General features: G+C 39.1%; 1 protein-coding gene across 10 annotated transcripts in view; it reads left to right on the plus strand.

Moving 5' to 3' along the window:
• The first annotated feature begins 373 nt into the window (after window positions 1–373).
• The window catches only part of AGFG1 (ArfGAP with FG repeats 1), a 73,167-nt gene continuing 49,757 nt past the window's right edge, over window positions 374–23,783 (plus strand). For 9 of the 10 annotated variants that reach the window (XM_043578035.1, XM_043578037.1, XM_043578038.1 and 6 more), the window contains exons 1-2: window positions 374–554; window positions 18,506–18,599. In XM_043578035.1, coding sequence (XP_043433970.1) covers window positions 388–554; window positions 18,506–18,599 — 261 coding nt within the window. In that variant the 5' untranslated portion in view covers window positions 374–387. The remainder of the gene's footprint in view (window positions 555–18,505; window positions 18,600–23,783) is intronic. The other variant, XM_043578042.1, reaches the window with a different exon arrangement.

Below are 23,783 nucleotides of genomic sequence, written 5' to 3' on the forward strand. Positions count from 1 at the left end.
GGCCGCAGTAACTAACTCCTCCTGGCCAGCAGAGGGCGCCGGCCGCCACTTGGCCTCCGGCCGCCCGGGGCGGGCCTCCTCTTGCCGTCCCCCTTCCTCCTCTTTTCCCCTCAGGAGAAGTCGGGAAGGTGGCGGCGGCGGCGGCGGCGACGGCGGTTGTCCCGGCCGGGCCGGTTGGTGTGGCCCGTCAGCCCGCGCTCCGCAGCGTCCGCGCCGCGCCCAGCGCAGTCGAGTCGAACCGAGGCGGCCAGGTCCGGCGCGGGCGGCGCGCGCTGACGGAGGGCGGCGGCCGCGGCCAGGGCGGCCCGTGGGACCGCGGGCCCCCGGCGCAGCGCCGCCCGGCTCCCGCTCCCGGCCCTGCCGGCCTCCTCCCTCGGCGCCGCGGCCATGGCGGCCAGCGCGAAGCGGAAGCAGGAGGAGAAGCACCTGAAGATGCTGCGGGACATGACCGGCCTCCCGCACAACCGAAAGTGCTTCGACTGCGACCAGCGCGGCCCCACCTACGTGAACATGACGGTCGGCTCCTTCGTCTGTACCTCCTGCTCCGGCAGCCTGTGAGTGCCGGGCCGCCGGGCCGCCGGGCCGCCGGGCGGGGGTGGGCCCTTCCCCGGGGCTGGGGGCGGGGGGAGCGGGGGCGCCGGGCGGCGCGGGAGGCCGGCGGGGGCGCCCGCTTGGGCCGGCGGTTGGGGCGCGGGCTGGCGGGGAGGGGCGCGGCGGAGGCCGTGGGGCGGGATGCGCTCGGCCCCGGCCGCCGGGCTGGGGATGCGCGCTTTCGGTTTCTCGGGCCGAGGGTCCCGGCCCGGGGCAGCCTTCGTGGGTGGGGCGTGGGCGAAGGTGGGGTCAGGAGGGGGCGCCCGGGGCGAGCGTCTCTGCGCCCCGCGGAGCCGGCGCCGTCTCCCTCGGGCCTCTGCTCTCCGGGGCGCTGACCCGATGGGGCTGAAGGGGAAAGACCGGAGGAGGCTGGGGAGGGCCGTGCGGGTCTTTTGTGTGGCCCGCTTGGCGGCGGCCGGGGCGCGGAGATCCCCGGCGAGGCACCTGCCGGGCGCCCGCAGAGAGGGGGTGGGGGGGGGGGAGAAGCTAGGGTGGGAAAGAGCAGGGACGCTTAGGCTGGGCTTCCTCCCCCCCTCCCCCCCGCCCCCCGGGTCGAGAGAACCTAGGTCACTGGGAGAAAGCAGGCACTTAGGAGGAGCAGCAGGATTAAAACGTCTTGGTGGCAGAGATGTGAATCCCAAGGGAAGAAGTTCGAGAGGCTTAATTGCGAGAGAGGGAGGCAGAGAAGCAGATGGGAGGTGGTGGGGTTTTAGTTTTATGGTCCAAAGAGAGTCTTGAGTTTGGGGGAAGTTTGAATGCAAATAAGGTACCGACTAGAAGCTGTGTCATGGTATCTGGAAGACTTGTCTATCAGTGTCAGTATCTGGCTGTATACAGACAGGGGAGAGGGGACGACAACATTTTGTTGGAAAAAACGGAGACTACCTCTTGAATTGTTTGGGGTGGTTTGTATTTGTTCTTCTTCGCTTCATTAAGCTTTATTTTGATAAGGTTTTTGTCACTGTGAAATTTCCTTTGGAAAGTTTGCAGATGATTGTGGAACTGCCGAGCTGCTCTTGGGTCCTAATTATCTTGGCAAAGTGGTGGTCACTAAATACTCTTAAAACCTTTGTTGTACCAAAACATCCACTTAAGTTCTTCATTGGTAGCATTCCTTCAAGTAGAGTAATTTGGACCCCATCCCCCCTCCCCCCAAAAAAAAGCACCTTGTAAGATTAATAGTGAGGCAAAGTGTATAATAGATTAGAAAACTCATGTTTAGAAAATGCAGGACGTGCCTAGCAGCCCACAATTCGCTTTTTTTCCCCTTGGGCAACAAGATGTTATTAGCCTTCCATGATGTTAATTCTTCAACAGACATTTATTGGGTGCCTACTGTGTTTTGTGTGAAGCCTTGGGGTGTGCTGATGAATACAGCAAAACCGCTGTGGTTTTGGTGCTTACACTGTAGGGGAGATGGTAATATAAGTAAATGAGAGAAATGTCAGGGGTAAGTATGCTAAAATGTATGTGATAGGAGAGACCTTGTTTGAAACGTTACTATTTATTTTTAATTTTTGTTTTTAAAAAAAATTTTTAATGTTTGTTTATTTTGAGAGAGAGACAGAGTGTGAGCAGGGGAGGGGCAGAGAGAGAGAGAGAGAGAGAGAGAGGGGCCCAGAATCTGAGAACCCGTGTATCGTAAGATCTTGAACTGAGCTGAAGTCAGATGCTTAACCAACTGAGCCACCCAGGTGCCCCGAAAGGTTACTCTTAGATTGTAGTTAGAGAAGCACTCTAAGAAGTTGGTAAACAGTAATATTATTGAATTACACAGAATTGTAGAGCTGGGTGGTATCTAGAAGAAAGTCTGGCTCACACTTCGCGTTTACAGATAAAGTTAAGTGACCTGTATTGGGCAACTTTGGTTCTAAAATGAAGGCCCACAGTCTGGTGATTTAAATGTATTTGGCTTCTCTTATGTGCATAATGGTAAGTATGTTCTGCTTTTGCTAAGCACGAGATCGTTTGGTACATGGGAAATACTTGGTTTGGAAAAAAAATGTCTATATTTACTGTTTTGAATTTCTGACATTTCTCTGTAGTCCTTCATAAGTATAGCAGGGCAACGTTTAGTCTAGGCAGCAAATGTTTAAGATCAACAAATATTTACAAATTTCTTCCTAAAAGCCCACATTTCCGAAACATTCTATGTAGAAGGATATCTCACTATGCTGACAATTGCTTATTTTAAGGAATTTAATCTGTGATAGATAGGACTTTATATCTCCATTCGCAGGTGATTCTGCATATATTTATTGCTCACTTGGTCTGTGTCACATACATTATGGGAGGCAGTGGTGTTACTTGGATCCTACTGTCTTTAAGGCGCTTGTATTCTAACTGTGTAAACGTAGTGATGGTACGTTGTAATATTTCCTTTCTCTAGAAACCTTCACAGAAGATTTGATTTCTGAACAAAGACTCTTAAAGGCAAGATCCATGTGGCTGGCTGCTTCATGGTGTTGAAAGAACAAGTACTTGTGAGCTAGATAAACCTGATCTTGAATCCTGGCGCCATTTATTACCTGTGTGGTATTGAGAATGTCACTCAGTCTCCTTGAGTTTGAATTTTCTCATCTGTGAATAGTGAGGGTAAAGTTTACCTTGTAGATTTTGGATGTAGATTAGTCTTCATTGTTAGAGATAACCTGTTTAACATCTCACTTGATGCCTGGTACATAGTAGCTGCCCGGTAGATGGGAGGGATTAACGTGGGGGAAAAGCCATTCCGTGAGTGGCAAACAGTATGTGAAAGACATTGAAATGAGAAGCACCCTTATAAAAATCTATCAGTTTGGATTCTTCAGATGTGACTCAAAACCTTTGTTCTGAAGGGAGACTTTTTCCAGGGCTCGATGATGTTGCCTAGATTTCTCTCAACCAAAGTTGGCTGCTCCCAGCCCCTGCAGCTGGGTACTGCCTTAATTCCCGTCAGTGTCCAGCTTTTCCAGAAGTTCTGCCATTCACTCGGGCATGTAGCTACCTTGAACTGGTGCCCTCATTGGACTCACTATCCACAGTGACTTCACTGGGACAACAAGGGTCCCCAAATAGAGTCCTCACATCAGAAATCTGGGATTCTTGGGAAGGAAAGAAGAGATGCGGGATCTGATGGCTACTGCAGAAATATGGAAGGGACAGGAGCTCCTAAGGATTTCTGTCCTTGAAAAGCAATGATAAAGGAAAATAATTTGAAGAGAATAAAATAACTATTGAGTTTAATAATTATTATATGTTTGCTATGTAGGTGACATGGTATATTTGGAAGAATACGAATTTTAAATCAGATTCCGACACTGCCACTAGCTTTGTGACTTAGGGCAAGGTATTAAGCAAGGCCACTGTGTGCACGTTGTCCTGGATCCTTTGGGAAACCTTGATGTGCCTAGAAAATGCTGATACGCAGTAAATGGTATCTACTGTCATGAATTCTAAATTTTAGAGGTTAGTCACATACCCTTTATTATTCATGTAGTGGCATCTTTGTTTACACAAATTGAATAAGCATCTTATTGTTTATATTGCTAGACCCTCAGAATCTTTTCTTTCCTGATGATTGTCATATACCTGTTTGATGCTCATTCAGAGTATATGACAATTCAAATTGTGAAACTTTAAATGTAGATGGTTATACTATTTATTACTGAGCTAGAATGGGGGTATTGTAACATTGATTTGTCACTTTCTTTCTGGTCCTACCTACAGAAATACTTAAAATTATGAATGGACACTCCATTACAGCCAACAGTCAAACATTGCCTTCATGTTAAGGAACTTTTAGTTGATTTAAAGACTAGTTTTAGGGGCGCCTGGGTGGCGCAGTCAGTTAAGCGTCCGATCTCGGTCGAGCCAGGTCACAATCTCGCGGTCTGTGAGTTCGAGCCCCACGTCAGGCTCTGGGCTGATGGCTCAGAGCCTGGAGCCTGTTTCTGATTCTGTGTCTTCCTCTCTCTCTGCCCCTCCCCCATTCATGCTCTGTTTCTCTCTGTCCCAAAAATAAATAAACGTTGAAAAAAAAATTTTTTTTTTAATTAAAAAAAAAAGACTAGTTTTAGACCAAATTGGGGTGGCTGGGTAGCTTAGTTTAGCGTCCGGCTTCAGTCCAGGTCAGGCATGATCTCAAGGCTTGTGAGTTCAAGCCCCACATCAGGCTCTTTGCGGTCAGCACAGAGCCTGCTTCGGATCCTCTCTCTCCCTCTGCCCCTTCCCTGCTCATGAGCTTTCTCTCTCTCTCAAAAAAAAAAAAAAAAAAAAAAATTAAAAATTTGGGAGTGCCTGGGTGGCTCAGTTGGTTAAGCAACTTGAGCTCAGGTCATGATCTCACGGTTTGTGAGTTTGAGCCCTGCACCAGGCTCTGTGCTGACAGCTCGGAGCCTGGAGCCTACTTCAGATTCTGTGTCTCCCTCTCTTCTTTGCCCCTCCCCTGCTCATGTGCTCGCTCTCTCTCTCTCTCTCTCTCTCTCTCTCTCTCTCTCAAATATAAAATAAAACAAAAATTAAAAAGACTAGTTTTAGACCAAATTATTTAATATTGGCATAATCAGTAAATAAGAATTGTTAGTCTTTAAAAAGTAATTCATGTTTTTCAAAAGGGTTTAGATAAGATAAAAAATAACATTTGAGAAATACTTTGTCCCTTCTAATACCAGCTATTTTATGTGGACAGTGTATTTAAAATGGGAATTTCAATAGGTGTATAAATGTAGCCTGATACTAACTTACACTTTATTAATTTTGTGTGCATTTTGACTCATGGTGAATATTTTAAAGTTAGATGAAAAGGCATCTAGTTTGTTTTTATACAATTATTAGCATTAGAGTGGATTGCAATCAAATAGTCTTTTGGAGCTCTGTTTATAATAGTCAGGATCTTACGAGATTACAGTGGGCAGTGATTTATGTCTTTAATTCCTTTTCCATTTTTTTAGTACTCTAATGTGGCTGTATTCAATGAGATGTTTTGAAAATTTAGGACAATTTCAAATTAGTGTAAGTGGGAAGACCATGAGATACTTCAATTATGAAGGACACGATGTTTTTAAGCAAATATTCATTAGGTTCCCAGCACTAGTACATGTGTTGGGGATACAATTCAAGTATTTGTTGAAATAGAAAATGTAATAATAATAATAATTATTAGTAACATTTATGGAGTGCTAGCTGTGTGTCAGGCAGGATTCTAGTAACAACATGAGGAAAGTACTGTTACGTTTATCATTTATCGAGAGCTGTTTAATATAATAACTTGGTAATCCAGTTGGCATGGTATTTGGTAAATATATAGTTTAATTGAAGATTATGTAAATAATGAGACGTGAATTGTTTTGACTACAAATTGTAAAATTAGCATACATTCTTTTTTTTCTAAAATATTTTAATGTTTATTTTTGAGAGAGAGAGACACACACACAGAGCATGAGTGGAGGAGGGGCAGAGAGAGAGGGAGACACAGAATCCAAAGCAGGCTCCAGGCTCTGAGCTGTCAGCACAGAGCCTGACGTGGGACTCGAACTCACAAACTGCGAGATCATGACCTGAGCCGAAGTTGGAAGCTTAACCAACCGAGACACTCAGGCATCCCTAGCATACATTCTTAGTGCTTTGTTGTGATACTTTGGTTGATGTTGGGATCCAGAACTAATGCTGAGTCCACCTTTAGCAAATGTATAAAGGTTTCCCATGGATTATTGTAAACTGTTTTGAACTCTGTATTTTGGGGATTTAAATGGTAGATTTTAATTTCGTTGGATTTTAAAAGCAGGACAGACAGTTTATGGATGTATCATGCATTTTTACTTCATAGCTATGCTTTTCAAAAAAATTTAAAGGAACTTAGTTGCAAATGTGTTTTCCTAACTTTGAATTTTGTTCAGAAACTGCTGTTGTGTATTGTGAGTGTAATGGGAATATGGTGCTGTTTTGAATTTGGCCTATCTACACTGCCATGAATGAATTCTCTTACTATTTTCTATACCTGAATTGTAATGAAAATCTCCTATCCTATGCATTTAGGATTGATAGTGATTAGATTCATTAAAAATCAATTATGTATGTATGTATGCATATGTATATATGTTTTTATATACTTACTTTTTTTTTTAATGTATAATTGTTAATTTGTCAGAGTTTTTTGTAACACCTAGACTTTTCTTTGAATGTGGTTCCACTGACTAGATTCTTTGTCCCTTTGCTATAACCCAGACTCACATTGTGTTGTTTACAGTATTTAGAATTTTTTTTTTTTAATGTTTACTTTTGAGAGAGAACACAAGTGGGGAAGGGGCAGAGAGAAGGAGACACAGAATCTGAGGCAGGCTCCAGGCTCTGAGCTGTCAGCACAGAGCCCCACGCGGGGCTTGAACCCACGAACCGTGAGATCATGACCTGAGCCAAAGTCGGACACTTAACCGACTGAGCCACCCAGGCACCCCACAATACTTAGAATTTTAAGTTGCTTTTAAAGCAAGTTGAGTGCGGGATTGTTCTCAATCTTCTCTTCAGTCTTTTACAATTCTTGTCTACAGTTAAACAAGTTTTCATAGTGACTCATTTAAGTCTCCAGAATACTTCGTTTTTATGGAAACAATTCTCATGTGTCGTTATTGTACATAATCTTTAATTAAACTGTATATTTACCAAATACTGTGCCAACTGTATTACCAAGTTGTTATATTAAACGGCTCTTGATAAACATGAAACTCAGTTGGAAGGAGCAGGAGAGAGCCGGCCTCCTGGCTGGGAATGTTTGTTGTGCAGTAGGCATTTGCTGTAGGTAGGTTGTTCAGCAGGGAGGAGAAACATGGATTCCTCCATCAAATTGATGAAGGGGGGCTGTTCTGTAGTTTTGTGAGCATCTTCTGTCCTGGGAAAACTCATAAGCATGTATGGTATGGTGGCATCCTATTTTCACCCTTTTCTAGACGACGTGCATAATGCTCATATTCTTGAGAAAGTCCTGTGGAGATAATCAGAACTAGGTGCCGTTTCTCTTCCCATTGATCCCCCTGACTTCTTAATGTATTTCCCACTTTACACAGTCAGAGTGGTAATTGGTTAGGAATACCCACCGTGGATTCCTCTAAGGTGTATAAAAAAAAGGTAAATCACTCATAACCTGGAGTAATTATAGCAGGTGCTTTGTGACATCCTTTACAGGCCCACACCTGAGAACTCTTGTCCTAAGAGTTGGATGATTGGATGTGATTAGAAGGAAATTCATAACTTGCTTTACGGTAGCGATGGGAAGCTTGTTTGAGTTGTTCGAAATATGAGGAATGACAGTTTTTTTTAAGTTGGAACATATTTTTTCAGACTCCTGAGTAAGATGTAGTCTCCTTTTGATTGGAACCATACTGTTTCAGAGAGAGGGAAGTCATAAATACACCTTGCTTTTATTCTGGTTGCTTCTTTTAAGAGGTACATTAACTGCAGCATGCTCTAAGGAATTTTACCAGGATGATAAGCAGATTTAAAACTGCAGGAACCAGAAGTAAAGACGGGTGGGTTGGGGAGCTATATATATGGTCACTGTCTTTGGGTAATTTTAAGGCCTGTATGTGGAAGAGGTAATAAATTTATTCTCTGGGAGGAAATGGGAGACGTGTATGGAAGTTATAGAGAAGCATACGTGTTTACAAAAGGAAGAGAGAAGTTTTTTGTAATTGTCAGATTGTAAGAATTCTGTTCTTCCCCCATGTTTTGTTAAACTGTGCTAGCTCTTTGATGGGGAGAGTATTAAAATCACTGCAACTAATAATGTGGGAAAACATGAAAACTCTTCCTCGTTTCTGTCTTCAAAGCTTTCTCTCCTACACAGTGAATTTTGGTAGTTCTAAAACAGTTGTGTTCAGTAGGTACGCCTATAAAAAGATCGCTAGTGTCTAGTAGAGAGACTTGATACCTTTGAAATTTAAAAAATTCCTCAAACTTTTTCATCAAAGAAAACAACCTGTAAATTGTATGTCAAACTTGGCTTTGAAGACCAAGGGCTCTTTGTATCGATTCTTTTTTTATGTTTCATTTTTAATTGGGTTTTAATGTTTATCTAAAGAATACGTGCACATAATGTAAAAACGAATGTTATAACGAACAACAGTCACCTGTTCCCTTCCTCCATTTCAGATTGTCCTAGACCGTGACTGTGAACTCTTGTCTCTGCCCTCCTTCTGTGTTTACCTTAGTATTTCTAACTAACATAGTTACAGCTATTGGAAGTTTTTTTTTTCCAGTGTTGGCTTTATATATTCACTTCTCTGCTGTACAAAGAGGAAATAAGGATTTGGTCCTCAACACTTCTCTCTCCCTTTACATCTACTGTTTCTACCTCTTCCATGTAATGTTATCACCGTTGTTGGTTAAATCATTATTTAGTGTTTGCCTTGTTGCAAGTATGTACGTATTCTCAGCTGAGACTTATAGTATATTACTACTATTATTTTCTTGCTTATACAAACTTTTCCCTGAAGTTTGTAATTGTGTAGTTCTCTTCATTTGTTTTCCATGTATGTATCATTAATATATCCCTAGATAAATAATCTCTCGCTGAGGCATAAAACTTCTTTCAATATGATCAGACGTATCAGGTACCTTTTTTTTTTTTTACTGATAAATCTTTTCTGGGCACTTCTGTCATCTTCTGGCCTGGTCATGCTTCTCTCTAGACCTACTATGCAGTGGTCATCCTGGGACTTTTCTTCTGCCTTCATTTTGGAAATTTCTTTTTCATGTTTAACCTCTGTTAGACCCTCTCTTTCCAGGAGCCCACATCTTCATTAGCCTCCTGATAAAGATCAGTGGGAGATAGTTTTGAGAGCTGTATGACTGTAAATGTCTTACTCTGCTATCATTTTTAAATTAATCGTTTGTCCCCATTCATAAGGGTGGAAATACTTTATCCTTGCAGTTTTAAGGCATTGCTTAATTGTTCAGATCCTCAGTATTGATGTTAGGAATTAGGAAGTCTGATGGTATTCTTCGTATTCATCAGTAGACTGATGCAGCCTGCTGATTCTTCGTGTCCCATTTTCCCCCTCCCTCTTTGGGAGTATATGTGATCTTTTTTTCTCTTTTCTTCTTTTTTTAATCCCTGCTGTTCTGAACCGTACATTGAAGTATTTTGGTTAGGTCTTTTTTTCATTATTTTAGCCATTCTTTTGGACTCGTTGGTTTGGAAATCATGCTTTTTTAGTTCAGAGGTATTTTCTCCAAAATTGTTGTTGGTGACTGAAAAAGAGCCTGGCTGCCATTTTTCTAGGATCCAAGTTGAGGAAGAAGACTAGAGGCACATAATCTATCATTCAGTTTGTAGAAATTCCCAGTTTAGTCCCTGGTTTTTAGCATGATACCTAATAACAGTCCTTAGTCTATTTGGATAGTCTCTGCAGATTAAATTTTCCTTCAGACTTCTGCCTAGGGCCTGGTAGGGGTAGTCTTGTGGCTGTAGTGGAACTGGGAGTTTATTTTTGAGCCTATGTAATCCCCAGCCCCACCCCCGCCAGCCTGCCTGCGATTCCTTTTGTGAATCTTTAAGGGGTTCTATAGTGGGAATGAGCTTCTAGTTGGCTTCTCTCTGAAGGAGATTCTGTTTTGCTTTTCTTGATTCTGCAAAGTCAGTTACTGCTGTTATATTCACTTTTTATCTTCCAAATTCTGTTATTAGAGAACTATCGTATACTTTTGGCCTCCTTTATTCTCTGTTCCTCTCTTTGTGAGTTAATACCATTTTATTCCTTTGCTTTCATTTCAGAGAGGTTTGTGAAGACATTCTTGGGTTTTGTCCACTTTTAACTGGATACCTTAATTAGGTTTAAATTGTTACTTGAGTATTTTTTTTTTAGATGTTTTGCATAAGTGTTACAAGTACCTTTTACAGACCGTATTTGTGACTTTCAACCCCCCCCCCCCCGTAAAAAAAAAAAAAACAGGTGTGGTTTACATCGTGTGTGTGTGTGTGTGTGTGTGTGTGTGTGTGTGTGTGTGTGTTTTCAGTATTTTTAAGTTGGGTTCTGGATAGACTAATATTTTGGAATATCCAGTAGATGTTAGTGCCTTGGCATCCACAGTTTGTAGAATCTTGATAACCTGTTAAAGTTGTCTTCCATCTGCTGTAGATTTTAAAGGTATAATTTTTTGATATGAAACATTATTTATATGTAATATTTTTACTACATAACTAGGATTGGGATAGATCTAAATGTCATATTAACTTTATTACTTTATGTCAATATTAGCAACTGCATAAGTTTCCACAGGCTATTAAAATATTTTAACCAGCTTTTCCCCCAGGGGGAGAAAAACAATTAATAAAACTGAATAAGTGTTCCTATTCACCCAGCACACATTGTTATTTGAGTTGAACAAATGGCAATTTGCAAGATTGTTTGAGGCATAGTTAAGAGCAGCATACTGGTGGACATACGGAATGAGTCACACCATCTGGTTACAGTCATACCTGGGTGGTGGTCGTTAAAACTAAAGCTCCTGGGATCTGCATATGACTTAATTATACTGTGAAAACATATTGGGCTCCACCAGTAGGTGACTGGAACTTCTTGAAACCAATTAACTGGCAAACATGCTTTCAAAATATCAATACTGCTGTTATTAAATGAGTCATTACCTAATTTTTTTTTTTTGCACTAAATTGGAGACTTAAAATGTGTATTTTAGGATTTGCAATGGGTGGTACTTCAATATTGGCACTACAACAGTAATGTGGCTTACTTGCTCAACACTTTCATCCAGTAGTTATGACTAATATCATTACAGTAAAATGTTTTATAAACACTGAATTCACATGACAGCTAGACTGGGCTTAGCAAAAAAGGGAAGTGGCAGCAGCTTTCACAAATCCACCTTTAAAGTGACTAGATAAATAATTCAGTTTTGATCAGATTTCATTCATTTAAATGATCAAACTTGGTAAGTAGAGAAGAAGGTAGGTCCACTAATGAGAAAAAATTTATTTTACTTAGTGTAAAAGTTGTGGTTACCGTGAAGAGTAACACAGAATTAGGACTATGGTGTTTTATTTAAGTTAGTGCACATCACTGTTAACGCTTTTGGTGTGAGTCTTAACGTAAGGGTAGATTCCTGTCACTACTGCCACAATCAGCACACGGGGCTGTTCCACCATCCCCAAGACTCTTCTTAACCCTTCTCTGTTCCTAACCCCTGCCAGCTGCCTGTAGTTCTCCCAACACTGATTTTTCTTTCTGATAATGTCAGGTAAATTGTACCATAAGTACATAACTTTGTCAGATTGTCTTGTCTTCGTCACTCAGCATCGTACCTTTAAGATTAATCCAAGGTAGTTATATATTCCAGTAGTTCGTTTCTCCTGATTGCTGGTTAGTATGCCATTGCTGGGTAAATAAAAGTGGGATTGCTAGGTCATTTGGAAAGTGTATGTTTAATTTTTTTTTTTTAAATGACGGTTTTTCTTTTGATTTTCCCTTTTTAAAAAAAAATGTTTGGGGCGCCTGGGTGGCGCAGTCGGTTACGCGTCCGACTTCAGCCAGGTCATGATCTCGCGGTCCGTGAGTTCGAGCCCCGCGTCAGGCTCTGGGCTGATGGCTCAGAGCCTGGAGCCTGTTTCCGATTCTGTGTCTCCCTCTCTCTCTGCCCCTCCCCCGTTCATGCTCTGCCTCTCTCTGTCCCAAAAATAAATAAACGTTGAAAAAAAAAATTAAAAAAAAAATGTTTATTTTGAGAGAGAGAATGGCAGTGTGAGTTGGGGAGAGAGACGGGGGAGAGAGAGTCTTAAGTGAGCTCCATGCTAAGTGTGGATCCCGAGGTGGGGCTCGATCCTGTGACCCTGGGATCATGACCTGAGCAGAGATCATGTGTTGGACACTCAACTGACTGAACCACCCAGGGGCCCCCAATTTTCCCTTTATACTATTTGGGAAGCTGTGAATTCCGTGTACTTTTATGGTCATCATTGAAATTTTGTTCTCCATACTGACATTCTAGAGTTAATTTTAACCTTCCCCTAATAACTTAACAAGGTCTTTGAAAATACAAAGTACCCTCACATAAGGGGTATTGTTGATGAGATGTTAAATTTGTCTCTGTTCCACCTCATAAATCAGGTGTGGTTTTTGTGTTTTTGGTTTTTTGTTTTTGTTTTTGTTTTTGAGATTTACCTACGTGTTTACCAGTATCTTTGCATCTCAGGATCTTCCTGGCGTCATTCTTCTTTTTAAAGTGTATACAATATGCATTTCTTCAGTGAGAATCTCCTGGGGAGTAAACTCTTGGTTTTTGTTTATGTGAAAATACTATTATTTTGATCTTATACTTCAGAGATAGTTTTACTGGGTTCACAACTTATTTTTTCTCACTACTTAAAGATAATGTTTGTTGTCTTTGGTTTCCATTGAGAAGTCTACTTTCAGCCAGATTTTATCTTGATCTTTTCTTTCAGACTGCTTTTAAGATTTTCTATTTTTGAAATTTAAACAAAATGTTTCTAAGTGTGTATTTTATTTATCTTGTTTCTGATGAGCTGTAATTCCTATATCTGTAGATGCATGCCTTTTATTGGATCTGAAAAATCTCAGCCATTATCTCTTCTAATATCCCTTCCCCTTATTTTTTCGATGTTCTCTTTCAAAAGTTAAGAGTATTGATTAGATATGTTAGACCTCCTCGTATCCCTTTTTTTCCTTTTTGTCTTTTTTTCTGTCTCCCTGTATGTCTGTGCTGCTTTCTGGGTGGTTTGTTTCCTGTCTTCTAATTCACCAGTTTTATTCTTTGGTGTATCTCATCTCTCTACCTGCTTTGTTGAGTTTTTAGTTTCTACATTTATAATTTTTCATTTCTAAAAGTTCTGACTTTTAAGTTGCTTGGTTATTCTGGTAACTACACATATCTTGTTTATTTTTATGCCATCTTTTATTTATTTTGATGTTTCTTATATACTGTATTTATTTTCTGTTTTGTATTTGATCACTCCAGTATCTAAAGTCTTCGGGAGAGGTAGGTATAAACATGTCGTTTCTACCGACAAGCTTAGTGGTATGTTTTGTTGTGTGATGATTTTTATTGTAACCTCATAGTTTATTGAGCTTAATATTTCCAAATACCGATAGTATAAATTGGAAGTGCATTGCTCCTGAGAGGATTTGCATATTCTTCTGCTGGGAACCTGGGATACTACACCTGGAAACAGTTTTATTTCTCTTCCAGGGTCTTGAGTTTAACAGGTCTGTCTCCGTTTCAGCTCTCTCATCTGGCCATAGCTCTTGTTGATTGGTGTTTGCCTTCTGAGCAACACTGCATTTTGTGTATGACATGGGTCACTTTTCTGGTTTCAGCTCAATTTTTAATTTTTTTTTTTGCCTTTTTTTGCCTTTTGGAAGGAATTCTTAGAGATTTTCTTTCCTTTCTAGAAAGCTCAACAATAGGTTAACAGTTAGGGTTTTGTTTGTTTGTTTGTTTGTTTGTTTTTGTTTTGTAACTTATAGAGTATCTATCATATTTTAGCAGAGGAGACTTTTCAGAATATCCGGTCTGCCATACTATTAGAAGTAGAAATTGGATGAGATTAAATATGCAAAGTGTCAGTATAGGTACTTTATAAATATTAATTTCACTGTGCCTTGTTTAACTTTTATTTTACCACCAATTTTGTCAGCATGCTTGACATAATAAAGTTGTTTTTTTGTTTTTTGGTTTATTATTTTTTTGTTTTTTTAAAATTTTTTTTGGTGGATACTTTCCACAGTCTTTTCTAATTTAAATTTAATACATAATATACAAATTTTAAACTGCTATATTTATTTTGTTACTTATCACTTCATAGGAAAAAGTATTCATTTCTATTTTCTGTTTTTCTGAAAATATGATGTTAAGGGAAGATTTAACTTTGTTGTTGTATATGGGGGAGAATGTCTTATGGAAGATTAAACTTGTAGGGGTGCCTGGGTGGCTCAGCCAGCTAAGCGTCCAACTTCGGCTTAGGTCATGATCTCACAGCTCGTGAGTTCAAAGCCCGCGTCGGGCTCTGTGCTGATAGCTTGGAGCCTGGAGCCTGCTTCAGATTGTGTCTCCCTCTCTCTGCTCCTCCCACACTCGTGCCATGTCTCTGTCTCTCAAAAGTAAATAAACATTAAAAAAAAAAAGATTAAACCTGTAGAAATTGATACTCAATAAAGATCCAAAGAAATTCCAGTAATTTCTTTTGCTTGGTAATTAACATTTGGCGTACGTAGAGCAGTGATTCTCAACTGGAGGCATTTTGTGCATTAGGGGAGTTTTGGCAATGTCTGGAAACATTTTTCATTGTCCCTTGTGGTTTGAGGATGTACTGATATTCAGTGGGTAGAGGTTGGGAGATGCTGCAATCCTACAATGCACAGAACAGCCCCCTCACAATAGTTACCTGGCCCCAAATGTCAATAGTGTGAAAGTCGAGAAAACCTGGACTTAGAGAAATAAAGTGAAGATAAGGTGTTAATGCTGGTGGTATATTTGGGAGGAAAGGCTTTCCAGGCTTTTTTTTTCTTTTTTCTTGTTTTAGAAAAACTGAAAGAAAGCCTTAGGAACACTGTTTTCTCCTTCCCATATTTTCTTTCTCTAATTCTTAAGCACTGGCATTCACATCTATACAGCAAGGACTCAGAGTCCAAACTTTTTGACTACTGCTACTAATCAGTTGGACTCTCTCATTATTTCTTGCTGTTTTTTTCCCCTATTATAGAATAATACATATTCATCGTGGAAAACTTGGAGAGAATAGGAAATTATAAATAGAAAAAAAATCATCCTATCATTTATATGCAAGGACTGTTAACATTTGGGGGTATTTGGTTTGTCTGTTTTCTTTGTAGATAGATTTTATGTAGTTCTGAGAATACTATGTAAGTTTCATCTTAAAAAATTAAAACATAACCATAAGTATGAATAATGTTTAGTGTTATTGTCATTTATGTAACCACTTCCCTTTGATATTGTAGTGTTTCTGATGTTTTCTTATTATGAATAATGTTTGATGAACATCTTGTATGTAATTAGTTAGCTGTGTTTCAAATTCCTTCTTTAGAATAGATACTTAAAGGGTACTTATGGGTCAAAAGGTGTGAGTGAGGTTCTTGCTAACAAATTGGTGAATTTATCCTACCATAGTGTATGAGACCACCTATTTTCATTTTGGACTTAATCACTTTTTTTAACCAAACTATTACATTAAAAAAATTGTTTTTAATGTTTATTCTTTCTTTTGTTTTGTTTTTGTTTTGAGAGAAAGAGAGACAGAGTATAAGTGGAGGAGGGTCAGAGAGGGAGGAAGACACAGAATCTGAAGTAGGCTCCAGGTTCTGAGCTGTCAGCACAGAACCCCTCGCGGAGCTTGAACTCATGAACCGCGAGATTACGACTTGAGCCCATGTCAGACGCTTAACTGCCTCAGCCACCTAGGCACCGCTAACCAAACTATTTTATAAGCCTTTAATATCTATACGAAGCTTTTGGAGGCCAAAAGGGGAAAATCATTGTATATCCTTGCATTGAGACTAGAGTTAATCTGCCTGAGTCAATGGAATATAAAAGAGCAATTAGAGAAATCAACATGAACACATGTAAAGTTTCCTTGGAGCGACTCAATTTATGTAATTATTGTGGCCTCGCAAAATTGTATCTTCTAGTTGTGCAAATTGACTCCTATTTTAAATGCACTGAGTCAGCTCACTTAAAGAAGTCCTAGAGTAAGTGTTGTTAAGTAGAAGAAAAATGTCCTTTCATAGTTTGGTTATGAGTTCATTGTGGTTGTATTTGTTTAATAAGTTCAAAATTTTGTCACTTATTTAAGTAAAATGAATGCCTTCTTCATGCATAAACCGACCCTGTGATACCATAGGGTCTTGAGATCTGGGAATGAATTAGCTATACACTGTACTGTCATGGGATTACGTCTGTAAAATAGAACTAAAAACGAGCTTTAGAAAGAAAAAAGAATCGGGTTTCCTCATTTAATGAGTTGAGAAATACAGGAGTATAATTCTTTGCTTGAAAATTTTCTTATCCAAAGCATACCCCCTGGTAAGCAGTGTTTGACACTTCCTCATTAGGAAATTATTCCTTTGCCTTTTCCTTTTTTAAAAAGGATACTGTAAGGGAGGTGGAAAGGTGAAGGGTTGACTGGAGCAAGGACAGAGGTATTAGCAAATAAGGGGAGACCAAGTTGCTAAGTGAGAGGGAAGGAGTTGTGGAACTTAAGAGAACAGTAAGTTAATTTGTTCTTAAATTATTTTGAACAAGGTGGGATGTAAATACACATCGTAAGTTAACACGCTTCCCTGAAAATGGTGAATCTAGTCTTGTTCTCATAATACAGATGAATCGGAAAACAAAGCGTATTGCTTTACATGAACAATGACTTTCCTACATTTTCACTTTTGGAAATTTAGGAGATGTTTTTAAACCCTTAATTTGTGATTACACATTTACTTGAAACTAATTCATACTGTAGTTGTTTCTTCATTAGTTAAGTTTGAAAGTTTTACAAGGATGAAATTGCTGTGTTCAATTTCTCCTACTGTGCAGTCCTTATTTCTGTATCTTATGACTTAACCAAGAGCTAGAAGTAAACGAATTAGTTTAAAACTTAAAAACAGCAACAAAACCCAACTTAACGTTTCCCCAACTTCAAAACATGAAACCTAAAGTGCTCTGTCATAATTCAAAGCATGATTTGAAAGATGTGCCATCTATCTCTGACTGTTCTGTCAGGGAGCGAGAAGGAGCAGGACATGAAAATTGAGGAGCGTCTGTTAATTCTGAGTTCCTTATTGTTTTGGCTTATAGTATTGTGAATTTGTAGGGTTATTGTGTAATATTTAATTATTCGGAATGTTTCCAGGTTACTTTTGAAAGACTTCTGGCTCATATATTATTTTACATCTTTGTTAAATCTCTCAGCATAGGAGTCTGCAAGATGACTGTGATAAATTATGTAAAAATATTAATAATCTGCTCTAGACCCTGGGTTCCAAATGAGGCCTTTACCAGAGGACATGACTCAAACGGAATTAGATGAAACTTTGCATAGATTACTTGTTACTTTGCATAGATTATTTAACCCTTATTTTTGTGGGTTGAGTAGGTCACTTTGGGCAAAATGTAAATAGTTTTTATTCTTCTTTGAGTGCATTTCTATTCAGTTTTTTATGTGCATTGTAAACATCAAGAAGCGCAGAGATAAAGTCCTTTTAAGGCCACCTATACAGAAAAGACTTTAAGGTTGTAAAAGAACTTAACAGGCATTTTTAATCTTGAGTCCAGGCATTTCTTGAGTCCCTTTATGTCTCTTCGGTTTCGTCTTGAATGCTTACTGCCTTCTGAGATGATTGAAAATATCCTTTTATTATAAATTTTTGTTTGAATTGATGGGAGAGGTGGGACTTCATTCTTACACGTTAATCATTTCCAGTTTTCTTGGGTTAGTTTTCAGTTTTCAAATCAGCCTCAAGCTTAAAGGTAGTAGCTATTTGATTAGAATATTTGTATAGCTCCAGACCTCTAACAAACCATTGTCATTTTCTTAGGAAATGTGAAAATATTTAAATGATTAATTGCTTTTTGAATTCTTTACCATAGAGCTCTTACGTAGTCCTGTCCTTCCATTAGAAACACACTAAAGCAACTTTTGTATTTCCAAGAAGCTCATGTATTACAGGTACTATGTATTCCTAATTAGATAGTTACCTGAATTTATCTTTAAATATATTATTTAGTGTGAATCTGACTTATCTTGACATATCTATTGTGGAGATTAATAATAAAATAATTTTTAAATACTTTTAGTTTATAGAGTGAACTGTTCTACGTTTAAATGCACTAATTAAAAATGTTTTACATTGATGTGTAATTTTTAAGATATAGTAACTTTGTAAAATGTTTTATCTTCTAGGAGAGGGTTAAATCCACCACACAGGGTGAAATCTATCTCCATGACAACATTCACACAACAGGAAATTGAATTTCTGCAGAAACATGGAAATGAAGTAAGTGTTTTTACAATTTTTAACTTTCTTGTTGGCAGTCGTTTTAATAAGGTTTAATAAGTTGTTTAGAATGGTGGATTTCACTGTGGAGGGGTGCCTGAGTGGTTCTTGTCGGTTAAGTGTCAGACTTTGGCTCAGGTCATGATCAAGGTTCGTGAGTTTGAGCCCCGCATCAGGCTCTCTGCTGTCAGCAGATACCCTGCTTCAGATTATTTGTTCCCCTCTCTCTCTGACTGTCCCCCGTGCTCGCTCGCTCTCTTTCTCTCCAAAATAAAGAAACATTAAAAAATAAAAGATGGTGGATTTCACTGTTTAAAAAGTTATTTTCACACAAAAATAACTTTTAGTAATGTACTCATTTAGTACTCATTTAGTAATGTACTTAGAATTAATATCTACTGCAAAAATACCTTTATCCTGAGGTGAAACATGTATCTAAAGTTCATCAGTGTTGAATGTAAAAGCCATTTTTGGAAGACATCTAGTACGGGAGTAATTGTTAGTGTTTACTTTAAAAGACCAAAAGAGTAAACTTTTGTTAGGCCATTGTGTAATCAGCTTTTGCTTGAGGCCCCCTCCTACCTTTTTATTATATGTTGAACTTTGTGTTGAGCAGGTGCTGGGTAGGGAGGAGGCTGGCAGTGCTGGGGGAGAGCCCAGCATGAAGGGGAGCCCAAGAAGAACTTGGAGAGGAGCTGTTTCATTCTGACTCTGTTTTAATGGGCTTCCAGCAATGCCATTCTGTTTTGTTTGCTTTCCTGTTTTTAGTTCTATGTTTTTACCATGTGTTCATGAAAGTGGTGATCTGGCATTGAAAAAACTATAAAATTGACCCCAAAAATTATTTCATTACTTCATGGAAAGGAAATAATTACTTTAGTTATACTATTCTGTTTGCATATTTTTGATATAAGAGAAAGAAAAAAGTTGTTTTAGTATTTTATTCATTTTAATTGTTCACCCTCAGAATATATGTAGGCATTTTTACTTGCCTCTCTTTCTTCCTTAAGCAAGTGATATCTTAAACTTGCTTGCCTGCTTGTTTCGCACATCTGATTTTGGCTCTAAAACAGCAAAGAGGTATAAATTCAAGATTATGAGATATTTTTAAATGCATGATTCAGAGAAGTGAGCACACTTTGAAGTCTCCCAAATTTTGCTGATAAAAAATTATTTTGTGGAATCAAGTTTCAGACTGACGTGGGAAAATCTAAAGCTTGGAGAAAGGGCAGAAGATTTGTAATGACAGTACAGAATAATATACTTACTGATTAAAATATAATTTGAATTGTTTATATAAAGTTTGGGATTAAACTAGCAGTGCAAACTTTTAGTTACACTCTTAGAATGTTGGCCTCGTATGGAAAATTTTGGATATCTGAAATAGGGAGTCAGAAATAAAATATTATTGTTCTTAGATGAAAAATCTAATGACCATAGGTAACGTCAGAGAAATAGAACTAAAAAGGTGACAGTCTATTGGAGAGGCTAGGTAAAAACATCTGCACCTGTCAGTAAGTAGCTAAGGTTAGGTGAAGATCGGCCTCAAAATACAAGATTGGTTGTGATAAGAACATTCAACATAAGGTCTCCTCTCTGAAAACAATTTTAAGTGTCAATACAGTATTCTCACCTGTAGGCATAGTGTTGTACATTAGATCTCTGGAACTTACTCATCTTGTATGAATGAACTTGATACCCACTGCATAGCAGCTCCCCATTTCCCTTCCCAGCTCCTGTCAACTGCCATTCTACTTTTTGCTTCAGTGAGTTTGACTGTTTTAGATGCCTCATGTGAGTGGAATCATACGGTATTTGTCCTTCTGTGACTGGCTTATTTCACTTAGCATAGTGTCCTCAAAGTTCACCCATGTTGTTGAATATGGCAGTTTTTAAGATGGACATCAAAATAAATTCAGAATATAGGCAAGGAAACAATTTTAGGCAACTCATATCAAAAAGTGGAAACAGGGATGCCTCGGTGGTTAAGTGTCCAACTTCGGCTCAGGTCATGATCTCGCAGTTCGTGAGTTTGAGCCCCACATCGGGCTCTGTGCGTACAGCTCAGAGCCTGCTTCGGATTCTGTGTCTCCCTCTCTCTCTGCCCCTCCCCCACTCACAGTCTGACCCTCTCTGTCTCAAAAACAAAAAATTGAAGAAAAAAGTAGAAACAAAATATGAATGTTAGAGATGACTGGAACGGGTTCATGGATTTTAAATCCCGAAAAGAGCCATGCAGACTGATAGGCCACTTAAAGCCCTTGCCAGGGCAGTCACTGTGCGAGGTGCTGTGGGTGTGCGAGGTACTGTGGGTGCAGTTATGGGTGTGTCTCAGAGGCTTAGCTGACATAGAGCTTCCAGTGTAGTTGGAGAGGCAGATATGTAACAGTTATAGCATATGTTAGATAACTAATGACAAGAATAAGAAGTATCAGAAATAATCTGGAAGGACAGATTCAAACTGTGGGTGAAAAGGAAAGAATTGGGAAGATCTCATAGAGGTAAAACATTTAGGACCTGAGCTGGCAGGAAAAGAGATTTGTTCATTTTTAAGTTTATTTCTTTCTTTATTTTTAAGTGATCTTGACACCCGATGTGGGGCTTGAACTTATGACTGTAAGATCAGAAGTTGCATGCTCTTTTGACTGAGCAAACCAGGTGCCCTGTGGCAGGAAAAGATATTGAAGGCAGAGCAAACACACTGCACAGAGAAAGGGAAATTTACTATAGTTCGTACTGTTAGAAAATATACCAACCTTTTAAATACTTGTTAAGGAAGACACACATAGTTTCTTGTGTCCCTAAGAACATCTTAGAATCAAAGTCTTGGGCTAGGTATATTTAATTCTTACTAATATTAACAGTATCTGTGTTCTTAAAAACTTAAGAGGTGCTTACTTAGAAGGTAAGGATTGATACTATAAAGTGCAGGATGGTCAGCACAGCCTAGCAAAAACTTGATAGACTTCCAAGCGCAGGTGCTCTATTATCACTTTATCTTATGTAAACATTTAAATATTAAGTTTAACATGCATAGAGAAAGCATGCAAATGTTAATTTTTCATTTTAAAACATGTTGCCATATTCCAACTGTGTGTCACTGTGTTTGAGGACCATCCTCAATCACATATATTTTGTATTAAAAAGGCCCTACCCGTCTTACATAATGTGCATGAAGGGGTCATACCTGAGGATGAGTGTTTCATCAGTTAAAAGAGAGTATATTGACTGGCGGCGGTCCTGGGGTCTCCTCCCTCCCGGGGTTAGTGTTCTGAGGGTCAGTTAGCTGGTCCTGATTGGAGGGTGCAGGCTTACGCAGGTAAGCGCGGTGGTTGCTGAATGACTCAGCAACCCGTGTGTTGGACAGAATTCACCTACATTGCACATGCTTTCAGTGTTCCTCCAGACATTTCTATGTGGGAAAACCTGTTTACAGTCATCTGAGTGTATAACTTCAATCTGTTGTAATGCTTGCATTACAGTTGTGAACAGCTTGCCAAAGGAAGTCATGCTGCCAAATTCAGGATAAAGAGTAGGAGGGGACCGCCAAGTTACAGGGCAAAGGGCACGGATTCAGGGAATCCGTTTTATTCACCATCAGCGCAGTGGCCTAACACATGTGCATCTCTAGGGAAGATTTCGCTTTTCATTCAGACCCGTGTTAAGAATTGTTCATTGGTTTTGGAAAATCACAGAACTGACAGCAGCACCACTTACGGTGTTTGAGTGATTAATAAAGTTCATCTGTCTTGGTCTGCGAGCTGTGGTAAGCAAATACTGTTATTATCGTTTATAAATGTGTATCAAGGACATGCTTAATATTTATTACATTATATCATTAGCTTCTACGGATGTGGTTTACGAAGTACTTGAACATTACTTTAGTGTTCTGAGACTCCTGCGGAGCAGATGTGTATGTTATTATCTTATAGAACATAATGTGCCAGATGTCAGTACAATATTTTTCAGCAAAGCACCTTGTATTTATTATTTGCAGAAATACTTTTGACATTTTTTTCAGAAGTAAAGTGTTTTACAAAAAATTTCTATATACTGTATTTACCTAGTAGCACTTTTCTATCATGATGTTAACTTAAAAAAAAATCTTTAGTTGTTTCCTCCATATATCCTCTTTTGTGATATTGTGGGTAATTTATGGTCCTCTAGCTGAGGGAATTTCACTACTGGGTTAAATCCTGATTATCAAAGTTAATGGAAGCAGGGCTGATGATCAGTGCTCTAGAAATTCAATAAAAAGAAAATGTATTAGTAATTTTATTTTGAAACATCAGTTTTTCTTTTCTAGGAGCAAATTAACTCTCCTTAATTTTGTTTTAGGCCTGAGAATAAAAGAGTCACTATTGATGCTCCATAGGCACATACAGTCTACATGTAGAAATAAAATCATTTAATAGACAATATTTGATTATTTTTATGCTAGATTATAAAAATAACCCCCAAAACAAACTACTGCTTTAAGAAAGAAAGAAAAAAAAACTTTCTAAAACAATTGGCCCATAAAGTAAGGTGCTCTTTTCTCTCTGTTTACATTTATGATGGATTCGTTTTTCATTTTTAAGAGAGATTTATTAATCACCTGCTGTGTACCAAGGACTGTCCCTGGGTGCTAGAGATAGAGTGACAAGCAAAAGCAGACAGGACTTGCCCTCATGTAAAGCTTGGAGTTTAGTGGGGGGAGACAGACAACAAAAATCATTTTTTGCCAATTCCATTTTGGTTTAAGACAGAGAGAGCTTCAGTGGTAGTTGTAGATGCTTTGGGAGTGTGGAGATGAGGATTTTTCAGGACGTTATACTTATGATTAAATAGGCCTTAGTTTATGAGATAAGCTTTTGAGAGTTTTTGGGCAATTAAATTGCATCTTTGGGAGAGATTGGGGCCATTTATAACAGGAAACAAACACTGTCACACAAAAAATATTTTTGTTTCTAAAAATATTTTAAATTCCAAATTCACATGCTCGGACAGTTTTTCTGGAATATCCAGTTATCATTTTATGATACGTTGTGTGTACTCAGTCTACTATGGGTTAAACAGGACACCTCGTGTCCTGTAAACAAAATAAGTGATGGTGATTCTCCACACACACTCGTGGACTCTGAAAAGTGGAAAGCCAATATCAGAAAGAGTTTATGGGACATTATCAGAGTGAAGACCGTGAAC

The sequence above is a fragment of the Prionailurus bengalensis genome, chromosome C1, assembly GCF_016509475.1.
Source record: "Prionailurus bengalensis isolate Pbe53 chromosome C1, Fcat_Pben_1.1_paternal_pri, whole genome shotgun sequence".
NCBI lineage: Eukaryota > Metazoa > Chordata > Mammalia > Carnivora > Felidae > Prionailurus > Prionailurus bengalensis.